Source organism: Empidonax traillii, unplaced genomic scaffold (genome assembly GCF_003031625.1).
Source record: "Empidonax traillii isolate 1590-97213 ecotype Southwest subspecies unplaced genomic scaffold, ASM303162v1 scaffold483:size1218004, whole genome shotgun sequence".
Lineage (NCBI taxonomy): Eukaryota > Metazoa > Chordata > Aves > Passeriformes > Tyrannidae > Empidonax > Empidonax traillii.
The window spans coordinates 973,430-988,856 of NW_020955676.1; the positions used below are offsets into that span (position 1 = coordinate 973,430).

A 15,427-nucleotide genomic window follows, 5' to 3' on the forward strand; every position below is an offset into this window, starting at 1 on the left:
TGAGAATTCAATCAACTAAATATCACAAGGATTTGAGATTATATTCTAACATCTTGTAAACTATGCTTATAAACCCCTCACCCAAAGACCCTCCAGATTTCTAGCGGCTTCAGCTTTGCTTTACAGCATCCCTGTTTGAAGACATGTGACTATCTTCCAACCAGGAGACTGATCTACAAAGAAATTAGCAGCTCATTAAAAAATTGTACAGAGAATATACATCATTCTGGCACTGGAACACATATACCTGAACATACGCTTTAAGACTATTTTTTTCTCTTAAAACATGTCAAGAATATTTGAATAAAGAATTAAGTAAAAAGATGAACTTTATTTATCAGTTATGCCATATAGTAAATACAAGACAATTATTAGAAATATATTGTATCAGAAAAAGTTATATACAGCATGATACCTAATCATACATGTTACTTACCTGGATTTCTTGCTATGTAGTAAAGGAAATAATAATCATATATTGATTTTTATCAGTATTCAGGAAGTCTAAACTAATTCCCACATCCCAATTACACAGCAAATGTTTTCAGGTTTTACTATAAAAAACAAAGCTAGGAATTAAGAATTGGAGTTTTTCTAGTACTGCTGTGACTCAGAAGCATCACTCAGTTCAGCTCCTCCTGGGATTTGCCCTCCTAAGTCATACAGAATTTTTTGTAAACCCCTTTCACAAGTCACAATGAATGAAAACAAAGCTATACAAATCGTATAGAGGACAAATCCCAGATGACTAAAACAAAGATTAATGAGATTGAATTAACTTTATTATGTAGTGTTAATCATATTAACACTAATATGATTCTGAAAAGTGTACCTATACAATAACACCACATATATAACAAAATATGTGGAAGAAAAATAAAAACAATTACATGCTATTAGCTATGGTCCCTTCTTTTAAAAAAAAAAATATTGAATCTTCTATTTATTGAGCAGCTGCTACATTCATTCATTCATTCATCCACTCCTTCAACTGTTATTTATTTAATTAATTATTCAACCAATTGTTCACTGAGGGACCGTGTATGATCTATGTTTTACAATTGACCTCAAAGAGCGAGGCAGCTGAATGCATCCGATAGAAAATGGAAAAAGGCATCGCAAGGTTCACAACAATTATCCAGGGTTCAAAGCCAAAAACTATTTCTTCTAGTCCATTGTCATATTCCGGGCGGCACCCGAATGCCGGGGGTATCCACAGCTGCAAGGAAAGAACGCGAGGCCAATATTAATCACCAGCAATACAAGTCAATAGCCCTTAATGACTGTGACTCCACCATACTGCAAATTGGTTTCAGAAGTCCTTAAGAAAACACTCCCTGTTGCTACTGGGGCACACTGGTGGAAAAGGGTTCAAGCTTCTACTGCTGCTGCTGTTTTTAGACTGTGACTGAAATGAGCCTAGGCTCCCATATGCCACATTCAAATAACCTTTGTCACCCCAAAGGCATAGTCACTTCTTCCAGAAAAAGTAAAATTTACTTCTTACAAACTATAGGCCCATGTAATTTTAATATACTTATCAGACTTGAAAGGCTGGGAAGATTTTGGATATTAACTTATGAATTACATTCAAAATGTCTTACCGAAAGGTTGCAGAGGAATAAAAAGGCAGCAATGTTCTTCAGAATTCTCCTCTTGTTGTTAGTAACTGAGTTTCTCCTGTAAAATGAGAAATCTGAGGCTGAATGCATGACCGAAGTATTGTCCTGACTCGTTTCTTCTTTGGCAACACCAGCACCATCGTTATCTCTCCCGCAGATACTGCCCTTAAATAGACAGGGCACCTCCCCGGTGTCACGAGTGGCTCTGCCATTGTAAATCTCTTTGTACAAGGGGGTAAGGGACAAAGTGCTCCCCCGAGATATAGTCACTATTCGGAGAGTTTTAATGTCATCATTAACCTTTTCCTGCTCACGGTGTATAGATTCAATGATAAAGAGGTTCTGAATGTATTTCTCAATGATAACCAGAACAGAGTAGGGCAGGTTATACCAGGTGTATTTTGGATGAGCTTGGGCACAGATAATGGCGAGGATCGAGCCCCAGGAGAGCAGCCAGGACCCTGCAGCTGTGCCTACCAGCAGTTCTGCATCAAGTTTTCGAGCAGGATTCTTGGAATTATCCAGCGATCTGTCTTCCAGTCTGTAGATGAGAAGGGCGACAATTCCAGCTGTACACATGAGAGCCAGCACAAAGATAGCGTGCAAGTAAAACATAGTGAGTGCCAACTCACTTTTGATTTTCGAACCTCCAATCTGAATTAAATACACAACAACTATGGCTATTGTGCTAGTTAGCACGATTAGTCCAAAAATCATTCCAACAGTTATGCCGTGGAATTTGAATGGAGTTTTGCTTTGCTGGTGGTGCTCAACTTTGCGGCCAATGTTCTTCCACAGGACGTAGAGCATTGTGGATGCCAGGATGTGGTACTCTATATTAAAGGGATATAGGTAATATATTCCTTGAGAAAATATAGAGCAGAGAGTTGTTGTTGTGCAGTTGCATTGAGGCGCATGGTCATCTAGAACTAAAGGAGAAGGGGAGATCAGTTATGTGCATTATAAAGATTTCTTGTTTAAAGTGAATAAATAAAACGTAAATTTAATAATAAGACACAAAAGATAAGATTTCAGTCAAACAACACCCAGTTACCCACCTAAGAAAAGACCTCACCATTTAAGTCATTAACCTAACAAAGCTTTTGCTGCTTCTCTAATATATGATCTCCATCTTCACTGCTCACTCATTGAGCAAAAATCACATCATGAACAAATTCAGCGCCAAAGTGTACAAAGCTTCAGCAGGTTCTTGGTAAAATTCCTTTTTTTTCAACGTGAAAATCCAGATGCCAAGGGCTTTGAATCCTCAGCCTTTCAGCAGAGAAGATTTTATAGAAGTTCAGGGATTGTGGATCAGGTCAAGAACAAGTTTAACGAGGAAAGGGCTTAGTTAAACTCTCATTTTTATCAGTTATTTACACTAGTGTGGTTTCCAATAACAAAACCACTTTATTAAAAAGTCATTTATGTTTAAGAAAGAGGTAAAGTAAACCACAGATACTTTGACTCAATGTCCCAGAGCAGTTTTGAAGTAAAAACCAAAACAAACCAAACAAAAACAAACAAACAAACAAAACCACAAAAACCCCAACACCAAAAATCAATCTTCTCCTTTTGAGAGGAACCTATGAAATCATGATATCTCAGACAGAAGAGGAGAAAAATGGTATTATTTTGTCTCAAATGCACATTGTTAAAGAGATGGAAAAAATTGCTTTTGCAGCGGATTGTATATTAATGCCAATCTTATATTGTGGGTCACTGCTGCAGTCCCCAATTTTCAGATGCTATTTCTGACTGTTCACAATTGTATAAAAATTCTGGCAGCAGAATAGTAGGGAATAATATAAGGAAACCCCTTTTATTTAACAAGTAAAAATATCAAGAAAAGTCATCAACTTCTTATTTTCCTGTTGTCTACTAGTGCTCCATGATTACAACATCTCTGGACTATCAATTCAGCTACCTGACTATTAATGGAAACTAGATAGTTTCCATAGATACATATAAAGGGTAATAATTTCCAACAGATGTAAATGGTGGTCATAATTTTAGACACAGTTGTAGTGAAATAATATTTTATAGATTTTAAAATTTTTTTCACTTATATGTGAACTTTGGCAGGAATTCTTAAAAATGCCTAAAAGTTTTCAATTTATAAAAACTATAAATAGGCAAAAATAGATCAGGATTTGGCTTTATAGAGGCAAAACCAGAAGTTTTTAGTATACAAGCACTATTGAATTCATTGGGTAGAAAAACATACATCTCATTTTTCAAAGCTATCTGTCTTTTCCTTTGTGAACACAATCAAAATTTATCATCTGCACTGATAAATTTCCATGGGAAGAAAATTGCTTATAGCTGCTGAGAACTTTTATTTCCTCTGAAAGTTAAGCACTTCTAATTTCCCAGTGCTTCACTGGAGTTTGAAAGCAGAAAGTATCCCCAGAAGTTATCATAGAATCTAGAATGGCCTGGGTTGGAAGGGACCTTCAAGGTCATCTAATTTTAACCTCCTGCCATGGGCAGGGACACCTTCCACTAGACCAGGTTGCTCAGGGCTCCATCCAAGCTGGCCTTGAACACTTCCAGGGATGGAGCATCCACAACTTCTCTGAGCAACATGTGCCAGTGCCTCACCAGACTCATAGTGAAGATTTTTTCTTTATATTTTCCTTATGCTAAATGTTTGCTGACTACAACTTGCACCATCTTAACAGGAGAAAATTATTCGTTATTAAAAAAGAACACCCAGAGCAAAATCCTTGTCTTGTAAAGCAGCACTTATGGATAACTCCTATCCCTCTGAGACACCCCACTGAACCCCATAGGACCCCAGACCACATGTAACCACTCTTCTGGGAAGGATTTAGAGGGTTATCAATGCTTGTTTTTCTCTGAATAACTTAGTAAAGTCTTTTTTTAAAACTGCTGTGTTCAGTTTATTTCTATGATTTACTAATAAAGGGGTTCTTGTGTGATGTTATTCCTCCACAGAAATGTTTTCAAAAGTCTGTATTTTGGAACTTAGAAGAAAACAACAGCCTTGCTCACGTATATGCTAATGATCATGTAACATTTTAGTTATGGTCTGAACTGACTACATATCAGTTCACTAGAATGTGCTCCAGAATGACTATGCTGACATAACCATACATGACCCAGCTCCATCCTACTGTGACACAGTATTTTGGGCTAGAGCAGGAATTCCAAAATGTACTAACCCTTTCACTTACCTATAGTTATGTTCCCAAAACCAAGTGTGATTAGTCTTTCCTTATGTTCATTCAGTTGATGTTTTGACTCTGTTAAGACTCCATTTGTCCACAGGAGCAAATTTGTGAACACAGAATGGATAACCCCAAACCTACGAAATAAAGTGATTATTGAAGGAATCTGCACAAACTGTATCTCCATATGTTTCAGATGAAATGGATTAACTTCCTGTAGACAAGCTACATGGCACTATTTATTTGTTGCTGCAGGGGAAAAAAAACAATCATCACCAATCTCTAAAGACATTCTGAATATTAGACCTCCAAAATTTTACAGAAACACAATGGCTTAATGTATTAATCTATTAATAGGATGTTGTTATTATTTGTTATGCTGTCTCTTTGGGCTGAAGAAGCTTAATGTTGATGACAGTGATTGAACAGTCTGAACAAGATTAATTGTTTTGCAAACTATATTTCACAGCCTTCTCCTGTGCTCCTTCATATTCACTGTATCTGGTCTATCTTTTCAGAGACCACTGTCTTCTCTAACTTCTAGTTCATGCCTTTTTGTCTCCTGGAGAGAGCTGAAGCTAACAGAGGGCTTTATTCCATTCAAAGTACTGGTACACTGAGGGTAGGTCTCCATGCATTTTTGAGAATCCTGGTCTCTGGCACACCATTTCAGACTTGGTGAAACAGAATGGCGTTGGAGACAGAAGTGCATTAATGGTTCTGAACTTCCTAACAAAATACAGAAAATAATTATTTTCCATTGCCAAGCACTCCCTTTTTTTGTAGAAGATCATAGTATCTCTTCCTCAGGCACAGTCCTTTCACCTACCATTATGCCAGGGATTCAGCTGTACCTGAAGTTGTTCATGTCCCTTCACCAAGAAACAGTTCTTTCTCACTGCACTGTACTCAGTGATAAACTTGAATTAGGGATTTTTAAAATCTACTTATAAACAGAGCTGGTATCACCAGCTGACACTGCAAAGCCTTCTGTGATAACTTCCCCTCATAGTAGCTTTCCAGTACCTAAAAGGGGCTTATGTAAAAGATGAGGACAGACTTTTTAGCAGGGACAAGGGGTTTTAAACTAAACCAGCATAGATTCAAGTGAAACCCTGGATTGCCCATAGAGGTGGTAGATGCCACATTCCTGGACACATTCAAGGCCAGGTTGGACAGTGCTCTTTGAGAAACCTGATCTAGCTGAAGATGTCCCTGCTTCTTGCAGGGTGGTTGGACTAGATGACCAACCAAAGGTTCTTTCAAACCAAACCTGTTCTATGTGTCTAAGATCTAGTTCTAAAAAGGTGCTTTCCATAAAAATCAGTATAAAATGCCCCAGATACATTGCTCTGACTGCAGGTTGCTGATGCAGATTCCCTTTCAGTAGCTCAATAAAGAAAACATAATATAGTGCATAGTCTGAAAACATATACATGACCCTTCCTTCAAAAAAAGTAAATGACACTGGTGTTAAAGTCCTGTACAGACCTACACCTATTAACATTCCAGATGAAGATCAGATGTACTTTACCTTTCAAGTGTCTTGAAAGACTGGATAACATCCTTCGCATGACACCACAGAAAGTAAACCTAAATGAAAGAAATACAGAGAAATATTATTACACTAATGAGCATGTGTGACACTGAGAAAGGAAAGTGCATCTGTAGACAGAAACACTGATATTTAAAATCTCTGATGATTTAAACTGACGCAGCTCCATCTCCGTGCATGTGAAAGAGCTCATGATTTCCTGTGACATTCTCCCATAACCTGAGGTTTCTTTTATGCAAAATCAGTGGCTTGACAGTAAAAAGTCTCAGTATCACTCACAAAAACATGTTTTGCTTCTGTATCTAAAGAGACTTTTGTTTCAATGACAAAGGGCGTGGTCATGCTAAGTCTGAATAATTTATTAAATATGTTAGATTCTATGGAGGGACAAAGATAGGTGAAAGCATGCCAGACTTGACTAATAAAACAGCAGACACTCAGGAAGCAAGAGAAAAGCTTGTGCTATGAGCCTGAGAGACAACCCCATTAGGAGCACAGCAGTTGCACTCAATGATAGTGCAGAAAACTCAACTGGGGAATAAAAGAGAGAGATAACAATAATGAGTTAGCAAATCAAGGTGAAAGAGGAATAAAATTAAGACTGTTTGTGGGAACATAATGGAGACCTCAGAAAGAGACTGCTGCTGATACAAAACTGGTTCCAAGTGCTGACAGGTTCAAGGAGAACTATACCAATATTCCTCAGGGATGTTAGAGTGAAACTGGGAGTCCTGTTTACTCTAACTCCTAGGACACTGAACTCAGCAGTAGATAACTATCAGGAGACAAAAAGTCCAAAGATTTCTCGTCGAAAGCTGCCTAGTTTAGTGTTTCAGAAATGGTCTGAAAAGTAAAAACAACTTTAGGTTCTTCTTCAGCAATTGGAGTAACTGGAAGTCTGTTTTACCACAGTTCCCATAAATGTAGGGTGCCTTCATAGCTGCTGTTGTCTGAAGCATTCGATGTCTAATTTTGGAAAAAGCTAGGCAAATGCAGTTCCCTATGGCTCCCCTACACTGCCCAGCAATAACATTACTTCCTCTAATGAAGCATTTATCAATAAGAGGTGTGGCCACTGTAAAACCCCAGATTTACAGAGTACAAAATTTCATTCAGGTTTCAACTGAAATCAAACTGAAATTACCTTAGTCTCTAATGCCACACTCAATTTCCCATTCTGGAATTTGTGCATAAAATCTGACAGCAGGTCTGAAAGCATTTTTCAAAACTTAAAAAAACACATAGGTTTTGAAGATCTCTTCAGACACAAGAAAGTGGGAGGGAACAGGAAAAATCAGAAAAGAAATAGCATAAAGTCCAGTTTTTGCTCTCAGAATATTAATTTCTTCAAAGGGACACCTGCCTATGAAAGAGGATAATGCACAGCCTGTCTTGGAAGGGCAGTTATTTGTTAGTTCATACACAGGTGCAGTAAGTATATATTAATTTAATGGCATATATCAGGATGCCTCATTTAGAGTAAAATACAACAGAATCTGACACATATTCTGGAGAAAACAAATCCTTTGGTTTTTAGATGACACACATTAGGGATGTTCTCGGCTGTAATTTCATCCTCTGTTTCAAAGACATGAGATACGTCTTAGGAAAGAGTTATCTGGTAAATTAGTTTTTAACTTTCTCTTCGATTGCTCAGGCTAACATTCAAGCTTTCATTATTTTAAGCTTTGTAGGTGATAAATTCAGCAACACTGGATGATGTAACATTTAAATTAGCACTCTTGTTCCCTTTGTTCAGCACTGTTATACACTGTTCTTCCACACTCCAGTTCATGGTGACTGGAAACCTTTTCAGCTCAGGGTCACTGGATGCAAGGAATAATGCTGCATGCAGATCAGCAGGGCAGAAGGGCTGAATTTCACTGGTTTGTTTTCCAGAAGTAAAGGAAAGAGGTTGCAAGACGTGGAGAGTTATTACATATTACAAGAATGTGAAATTAGGATTATTTCAACCAAATCAGGATTTCACCCCCCGAGAAAAACATTGTAGAGGTCAGAGCTACTACTTAAATGTCAGTGCTGCTTGTTGTTGTTGTTGTTACAGGAAATAGGAAAAGTAGGTTGTTCAAAAGCTCATTTACGTGCAACCACAACTGCTGGAAAAATCTTTCTTTTCTTTTTGAATGACTAAATCATCTTGGAAAGTGTATACAAGTATCTGGATATAATTGAGTATCTCAGTTGAGTGCCTTTTTCTTTCCTTCTTTCCTAGAAATCTGCTGACAGGGGCTCAGAGGAATTAATGTGAGAAACAATCAGCTGTGGAGTGTCACCATACAGTATGAGGCCAAAGCCTTACAACAGGCAAGCAGGTGGAATATTTTAAAGGGGTCACTGACTTCTTGCTACCGTGCAGCCACTGATAAGCACAACAAAATGCTTCTAGAAGGAATATCCATGTTCATTTGTTATAGGAAAGTTGTGCAAGTGTTTTTGAACCTGCTAGAAAGAGTTTTGTCCCTTTGACTTAACAGGCTCCACTCTTGACCACAATGGGACATCAGGATAGATAGACTGGATTGAACTTGTGTGACAAGTCCTACAAACAGAAGCAAGGGAATTGTCTTTAGCCTGAAAATTATGAAAATTACATATGTAACTCTAATTCAAAATAAGATGTAACTTCAAATATAGGAGAGCATTTTTTGATTATTCCTTTTTCAAACCCATATGAATTTTATGGCTGAGCAATTCCAGGTTGCAAAGCTTGAATTTACACGTACTTCATACATGCACAAGCTTTTAGTCCACGAAAGTGTTCTGTGATATGCTTAGAAATTAAATTAGTGTAAAATCCACTGATAACAAAATAAAACATATTTTTTAGAAGGAATGGAGTTGTAATATAAAATTGCAACCAGTGACTTTTACCTGTAAGATGGTGTGCACAGCATGTGTAACAGGAAAAATGCCTTCAGTTGGTGATAAACAGTTTGAAAAATCAATATAATATCCAATTTTAAAAGAGTCCAGAATTAAAGTAATCACTGCAAATAAAGTAATCCCACCTGCAAATGAAAAAGATACGAGAAAATGTCAGTGTATAATTACAGTGCCTAGAAACAATTTGTACTATACACTAAAATCTGTTTAGGGAAATAAAAGTCAATCAATATCTGTGTTCTTGTTTAGTAGAATAAAAGTAGATCGACGTTCATGAAGTTAATTGACTCAGGGTAGTAAGTGACTTTAATTTGTGAAAGCCTCTGCCCAGTATATTATGGAAGCACATCACAGTACACGCCCTGCATGGCCAGGACCTGGAGACACTCAGCACCTTTCAGGGGGCTCCCAGCTCCAAGCAGGGTCAGCCTCTCAAGTGCAGCTGCCATGCAGGGCATGCATTAATGCTCTAGACAGCAACACAGCAAACTGTACAGTTCTGGGGAGCTGAACAATCACCTCACAGTCTCCAAGCCCAAAAGCTCGACAGTGGGAAGTAACACAATCACTTGGTGTGCCCTCCCCGTGCCTCAGGGGTTACACTTTAACTCAGAGACCACAACTACAATGAGCTGTACGGTTTGTTCTCCTAGGAAGGTACTAAAGATTTAATTTCAGTATCTCTATTTCACACACACAAAAAATGCCCTAGTATATTTCTCTAAATATGCATTTTGTATCCTAAAGAACTTTAAAATACATTTCCCATTGCTCCATTATTGATACTTTTTTTTTTTTTAAATTATGGAGTGGTACCTGTATGACTAAGCACAACTGGCAATAAGATTACTGCACCAAACTCTAAAGACTTCATTTACCTATTTTTGGTTTGCTTTCAGGAGGGGGAGCAGAGGGCTTGTGGTTTTTCTTCTTTAGGTTTTTACTCAAACAAGCTCTCACTGGATTTAATTTGGGCTTACTTTAATGAAGACTAGATAAAAATGTAGCATGGACCTTAACTGGACCTTATGATGTATATCTTCATCAGTATCTTAATCTTTGTAATGGCCCACAGAGTAAATAACATCACTAATGTTGATTTTGATGAATATTTAACTTTTATAAGGGGCCACAAATTAATTTCCATATAAGCACCACATGTTCCACTTGACTTGTGGTAATAAAAAAGTAGCACTATTTTCTTTACTTATTTAATGAATAATACCTTTATTCTTAAAATTGTATTGATAAAATTAAGTAGAAATTATAAACACACAATGTAATTTTGTTTATTATTTCATTAATCCTTTAAAATTAACAAAAATAGACTTAAAAAACCTTTTTAACTGCAGTGGTATGAATTTCAGGAGGATTTTGTGTTTCTGTTTTATATATAAATATATATATAATAAAAATATATCTATAATTTTAAAATGCCAAATTACTGATTGAGTGTAATTTCTACCAAGAGATAAAAACTTTGGTTTAATATTGCAAAATCTAAAACCTCAGTTGTGCACTTCACGCATGTGTACAATCCCACGTACCTTCCTAATTTATGCTTCTTACATCAGTTAATTTATATTCTAACACAAGTAACAGGACTGAGATCACATGTGCCATTATCATTATGCATGAAAGTACATGACATCACAATACACAAAATTCTGTGTTACTCTTGAGATCAAATGATGCATTTTCTTCCTTATCGAAAGAATGTAAATAATTCTAAAATAAATTAGAATGTCTAATTCTTTTGAAATAACCCTACCTGAGGTAACTGGACATGCTCTGAGCAAGGTGTTCAGACTAGATGACTTTCAGAAGTCCCTTCCTACCTAAATTATTCCATGATTGATGTTGTGATTCATGGTTTATTTAGAAAGTGTGCAGGAAACAGCCTATTTGTCTGGAAATGACATCTGGAGGGACTTCACGTGTGTTATGATTGTTTCAATAAGAAGGCAAATACATTTTCTGAAGCAAAAGATTGTCAGTAACTCTACAGTGAATTACTGTGCACATGTTGACTTTACAGAGTACAGAAAGGTTTCTAAGTCCCCAGTTGTGACAGTATTAAGGTCATTTCCCAATGCATTTATGATGCACCTTTAAGCTCTAAGGATCTGTTTCAGTGAAGTAGTAATGTCAGACCAAAGTGGATGGAAAATGTGTTTTATAACAAAAAAGTTCTGCATCCTTGCTTCCATTATTCATGAGAATGGCTCAGCAGAATAGGATCACAAGGGACCTGTTAACTAGAAAAAATGTGAAGAGGAAAGGGAAAGCAAGGCAAGAGGCTCAGGTTTAAATTCACAAAAGTGAAAAGGAAACACATTTTAGATTATAATCTGTCCCCTGCACCATCCATGCATCTTGTATTTACAAAGATGACCTGTACTCTAGTTCCACTTTGTCTTGCTTCCATTTCACAAGGTCTGTATTTCAGCTGTACAGTCTTAACAGTGTCCAGTAGATCATTAAGAGGGAAACAACAACAATAAAACACATAAAGTTTCTTTCACATTGAGTATTTTGGTTTATGCCTTCAAATCACTCTTCATGTTTCTTTTATAACCATCAGAGATTTGGTGGGCTTCAAGCTGTTTTCATTGAAATCAATAGTTTTGCCATTGTTCTCTAGGGATTAGAAGACTTTATATGACTCTTTTAACATTAGATTATTTTATTTATTCAAATTGTATGTAAGTATTTCTGGCAATCACTCAGGTGGCCACTCTACAAGTGTATACAAAGTGTCCAACATGCTTATTTATGAGTTTCTAAAGAGAATGATTGTACTAGTTTGCTTAGTCAAAAATCCAAGCACAACAGTCATGACCATACAGGTAGTATGATAATGGTTTCTGTGTTAATTTTTCCTAATGGAAACTTCAGAATTATGTACTAATGCTAAATGGATATCAGTAATTGCAGGGAAGATAATTCCAGTGTTTTGCTATTTCCATTTGAAAGTTTAAGAAATGTGAAATGGTTGCTATTGAGCACTGTTTCTGGTTTTTTTTTTTAAAATACTCATTGAAACCTGTCTATCTTAAGGGACAAGTAAGAGGATTTTCAGTATTGCTAAATGCTGGCTTGTTTCTTTCTATCAACCATCAAGAAGAACAAAAGCCATAATGATACAGTTGCAAAAATACCACTCTGAACTTAAAATACTGTTCAAATGATTGGCAAATCAATGCAAGCAGTAAAAAGATATAAGTTGAAGTCTGCCGAGAGCTTTTTAAGTTGACCAGCTGTCAGTGCTGTAAACAGAAGCTGTGCTGCTGGATAATGTGATAAAACAAAGCCATTTGTGAAGCCAATTTATTTTCATTTTGAATTCCCTGGCTCACTTGGCTGAACTTCCAAAAAAATGGTCAGAGAGCTTTTCCTAATAGAAGAGTATACTTAGGGGAATAACATTTGTAATAAGTCAAGGAAAGGGCTTCATAAGACTCCCTGTTATTATTTGGGTCAGGATAACTGTTTTGAATTAAAGACAAACCTCTCCTGGAAACTTTTCCCACATTCAGACTATCGGAGTGATTCTTGGTAACCATGCAAGGAGGAAGACAACCATGCACTGTGGTTCACAATTGATACCTTGGTGCAAAAAGGTTCAAGAAAACCTTCCTGCAAGCAATTTTTGTAATCTGACCACCCGTCCTAGCATTGTTAAATATGTACAAGGACTCAGTTATAGGAGGGTTTTTGTTAAATTGTTCTTTTTCAACAGCTGTCATAGCAAAATGCTTTAAGTAGGCAGCTACCACCACTTTTACTAAAATGATATTCACAATTTGAAAGGATTCATGAAAATAAACTCATTTTATATTGTTTAATACAAGGACATTTGCTCTCACAAGAACAGCAAGGAGATACTCTTCAAAAGCAGCTGATAAAACTAGTAAAAAAATTGCAGAAAGCTTTCTGTGGAAAGACTTGATGAAAATGTCTGTCCCTCTCCAACCCCCCCTCCCCCCCCTTTCTTTTTGGACTTTCAGTCTTTCAGTTGAAAGATTTCTATGACAAAACCATTGATAAAGAGGAGGGCAAGGGGGATCTTGGCAGAAGAATTGTCACCTGAGTTTTTCTTTAGATCAAATAAGTTTTCTTTTCCCAACAGAAGATAAAGGAGTTGTACAGACTTGTTGTAACTACAAGAAACTCCTAAGAATAGGAAAGTGTAGGTCGTTCCCTAAGGGTGAATTTGTTGAATTGCAGCCTAGACATCCAAGAGAAGTCATGGAAGCCGCACCACTTGAGAAGCCAGCACAAAGAGCCATCCTGTGCTGGTAAAAGAAATGGGTAAGGTAACCTAGTAGTTCAATCCAGGATCTTATTTCTAAGTTTCTGTGACTCCTTATAACCTGTAGGACAAATGAAATGCTGTGAATGCAGTGCCAAAAGAAAAAGGGCAGGGGATCCTGCTGTACTTACTCATGTTAGGCAGTATTTATTCCATACTTTGGAGGGGAAAGCTACCCTTTGAGTAACAAAAGCATAGCTTGGTCCAAGATAGGATCAAATTAAGATTTGCATTAATGATTTTCAGAACTTTTTGTAAGCCACAAAAGCTAATAAATGAAAAATGCCTGAGAGATGAATATGGGCTTGGAAAACAGTAAATAAACAAGAGGAACAATTCAACATCTGGTATGTGAACTCCATACATTTCAGGAAAGAGTCTACAGACCATGGCTGTATGTTAGATTTAAAAAAAAAAAAAAAAAAAAAGATTTTCTGTGAGCAATTCATATACAATGTTTAGCAGTTGCAAAGAAAATAAAAGACACACAAGCAGTGACATTGAGAACAAACTACATTTCCACAGCGCAACCTCACTTTTCAAAATAACCAGGTGTTAGACGTTCTTGGAATTTTAATTTAGATATTTGTTAGCTGCTGTGATAATTAACTGTTGTCTCATTGCTAGCAGGTAGGAAATATTTTATATTTATATTATAAAAACTGTATTACAGCATTCCACTTAAAATACTTACTTTCCAAACTATCATTTACAGTGCTGGGACTGGAAAAGAAGAGAAGGTTGGCGAAACTGGGCTTGCTTGTTACTCCACACAGCACTGATGTAGGTTGTTTCTTTTTTTTAGTACCCAGAAACAGCATTCCTGTCACTACAACTCTGTAATGTGCTCCCCAAATACCTTCTCTCAACATACCTTTATATCCTAACTCCAGTACACATCTGACTCTGCAGATAAGGGCCATCACATCCCACCACTACTGCTGCAAACTTTTATGCTTTTCCTACAGGCTAATGCTCATTTTAGATTCCTTTCTTAACTACTTTATATACTGATATACAAACTGATCTGATCAGGAATTTTGTCTTTTTCTGTCTAACTCCAGATGTTTCTAAAGCATCACTGTACACATATAAATGGGAATCTCTGATAAACATTGGTATAGAGAGCACTTGAAGACCCTCCTGACTGGTACAACCCTAAAGTAAGTTGCATTATATCATCTGGAAAAGGTGGTAATTCCTCCAAGAGCTGCAAGACACCAAAAAATTGCCTCTTCCAGTACCTATATTTAATTTTTCAAGTGTTTCAAAACAACCTGCTAAGGGAAAAAAGGCACCGGAGCTTTCAGCACTGTAAACAGTAGGTTGGAAAGTGAGGATGTTTAACAAACAGCTTTCCCATACAATCTCTGAGTATGTTCAGCTTATGCATATATTTACTTTAGAGTGCACTTCATGTGCGCTCAGTTCATGAATAGCAGGATGCCTCCTGCTAGGGATGGAGAGGGTAACAAAGCAGACACAGGTGATGGCACAGATGTTCCTTGTGCGGTACCACCGTCTGTGCCACCGGCCGGTACTTACACTTCAGCCAGCGGGCTCCGGCGTGTGTGTCCTTGTCCCGGATCAGCCTCCTCTGCGTGCAGCTCCTGCAGAGGTACCACAGCATCCACAGCAGCTGGATGAGCATCAGCGTGATGAGGTAGGAGAGCAGGTGACTCTTGCTGATGCCCACGGCGTGCACAGCCCAGGCGAAGGTGAGCAGCAGCCCGGCCAGGAACAAGTTGATGCCGTACTGGCTGCTGAGGATCTCGGCGTTTTTCTGCGGGTAGCTGCCGCCCACCGCGGGGGAACCGGCGGCTTTCTCCATCTCCCA

The 15,427-nt window shown here is 37.5% G+C and overlaps 1 protein-coding gene across 1 annotated transcript; it reads right to left on the reverse strand.

The window, feature by feature from the left end:
* Positions 1-774: 774 nt before the first annotated feature.
* Positions 775-15,421, reverse strand: OTOP1 (otopetrin 1). The gene is made up of 6 exons (XM_027896158.1): positions 15,136-15,421; positions 9,264-9,400; positions 6,351-6,409; positions 4,823-4,953; positions 1,605-2,551; positions 775-1,219 (listed from the first exon to the last, which is right to left on the reverse strand). Exons 1-6 carry the CDS (start codon positions 15,419-15,421, stop codon positions 1,049-1,051), a joined length of 1,731 nt encoding a protein of 576 aa, XP_027751959.1. The 3' UTR covers positions 775-1,048.
* Positions 15,422-15,427: the final 6 nt, after the last annotated feature.

Bases quoted from the DNA above. Each gene is read 5' to 3' on its own strand.
- OTOP1 (XM_027896158.1), bottom strand. From the start codon at position 15,421: ATGGAGAAAGCCGCCGGTTCCCCCGCGGTGGGCGGCAGCTACCCGCAG. The intron at 4,954-6,350 runs GTAAAGTACATC...TTTATTTCGTAG, and splicing joins TCTTTCAAGACACTTGAAAG to GTTTGGGGTTATCCATTCTG. The intron at 1,220-1,604 runs GTAAGACATTTT...CTTTCCTTGCAG, and splicing joins TATTCCTCTGCAACCTTTCG to CTGTGGATACCCCCGGCATT.